The sequence below is a fragment of the Eimeria tenella genome, genomic scaffold (assembly GCF_000499545.2).
Source record: "Eimeria tenella Houghton genomic scaffold, Eth_scaff87, whole genome shotgun sequence".
In the NCBI taxonomy this organism is placed as follows: domain Eukaryota; phylum Apicomplexa; class Conoidasida; order Eucoccidiorida; family Eimeriidae; genus Eimeria; species Eimeria tenella.
This window is the reverse complement of record NW_013543461.1, coordinates 35,588-37,224: the sequence shown is the minus strand read 5'-3', so window position 1 is coordinate 37,224 and position 1,637 is coordinate 35,588. Positions and strand designations below refer to the sequence as shown.

At 64.9% G+C, this 1,637-nt stretch overlaps 1 protein-coding gene across 1 annotated transcript; it reads left to right on the top strand.

The window, feature by feature from the left end:
• Positions 1–40: 40 nt before the first annotated feature.
• ETH_00013605 (Transporter, major facilitator family, related) lies at positions 41–1,387 on the top strand (the record flags this gene model as incomplete). Its single annotated transcript, XM_013378446.1, has 2 exons — positions 41–574; positions 782–1,387. 2 exons carry the CDS (start codon positions 41–43, stop codon positions 1,385–1,387), a joined length of 1,140 nt encoding a protein of 379 aa, XP_013233900.1.
• Positions 1,388–1,637: the final 250 nt, after the last annotated feature.

Sequence of the window (1,637 nt, the reverse complement as noted above, 5' to 3'; positions counted from 1 at the left end):
TGCTGCTGCTGCTGCTGCTGCTGCTGCTGCTGCTGCAGGCATGCTGGGGGCGCTGCCGTACGTGGGCCTCACGCTGGCCTCGCCCTTCGCCGGCCGCGTCTTCGCGCAGTGGTCTTCGAAGCGGGTGGTTGGGGTGTCTGTGCTGCTGAACGCGTTGGCCACTTTGCTGCTGGTGCTGACGGCGCTGCTGCAGCGGGAGCCCAGCAGCAGCAGCAGCAGCAGCAGCGGCAGCGGCGGCGGGGTGCTGGGCGCGGCTGCTGCGGGCGCGGCGGAGCTGGCGGGGGCCGCGGGCGGCGCGGACGGCGGGGCGGCGGCGGACGCAGCAGCAGCAGCAGCAGCAGCAGCAGCAGCAGCAGCAGGAGGCGCAGCAGGCTCGTTTTTTCGGCTGGCGGACTTCTCTTTCGGAGACCTAACTGCTTCCGCGCTGCTGCTGCTCGCCAGCCGCCTCCTTGTCGGCCTAACTCAATCTTTTTTTGTCATTTATGCTCCCGTTTGGGTCGACGAATTCGCCCCCCCCAAAAAGGCCACTCTCTGGATGGGGCTCATCCAGGGCGCCGCGGTCGTCGGGGTCACTGTCAGCTGCTGCTGCTGCTGCTGCTGCTGCTGCTGCTGCGGCTGCGGCTGGCCTTGTTTCTGCTGCTGCGGCTGGGCTGCTGCTGTTCTTGTTTCTGCTGTTGCTGCTCCTGCGGCGGGCGCCGCTGCTGCAGCCGGGGGCTCTGCTGCTGCTGCTGCTGCTGCTGTTTCGCACATTTTGGGAGTTTGCTTCTGCTGCTGCTTGCAGGTGGGCTATCTGACTGCGGGAATTCTCTCTGTCTATTTGGGCTTCAGCTGGAGAGCAGCAATTTGTGTTCAAGTTTCATTTCTTTTTCTTTTAGCAGCTTTAGTTTTTGCTTTTCCTAAACACTACGTCGACACTCCCTGGGGCCCCGGGGCCCTGGGGGCCCCTGCATGCGCCGCGGAGGCCAAAGTTGCTGCAGCAAAGGAGCCAGAGGCGACGGACTGCGGGGCGCTGCAGCAGCAGCAGCAGCAGCGGCAGCAGCTGCGGGATGCGCCTCTGGCGGCGGACTTCGGGGTGGAGCTGGGAGTTATGGGCAGCCCCGGGAGCCGCTGCAGCGCGCCTCTGCAAGGCCTGCAGCCGCCGCAGCAGCAGCTGCAGCAGCAGCTGCAGCAGCAGCAGCAGCAGCTGCATGCAGAGGAAGACAAGGACTCTCCGCTGGCGAACTCCCCAGCAGCAGCAACTCACAGAAGAAGATCAGCAGAACCCTTAACCCCCACAACTTACAGCCCCGTCACAGGCGAGGGGGGCCCCCCTGAGGGGCCCCCCTCTGGTGGCAGCAGCGCAGCACAAATGAGCCAGAAGCGAGCTGCGCTGCATCTTTTGATGTAAGTAGAAGTTGTTTTCAAGTTTGCTGCTGCTGCTTTAGCAGCAGCAGCAGCAGTGTTGCTGCGCACCAGTTTCGCCGGCTGCTGCTGCGGCAGCTGCGGCCGCGTTCGCTGCTGCTGCTGCTGCTGCAGCGTCGCTGCGCGTGCGTCCCACGCAGCTGCTGCTGCACCACTAGTGCCGCATTGCTGCTGCTGCGCTTTCTGTCTGGTTGCTGCACGCCGCCGTCCGAGATCGGAAGAGCGGTTCAGCAGGA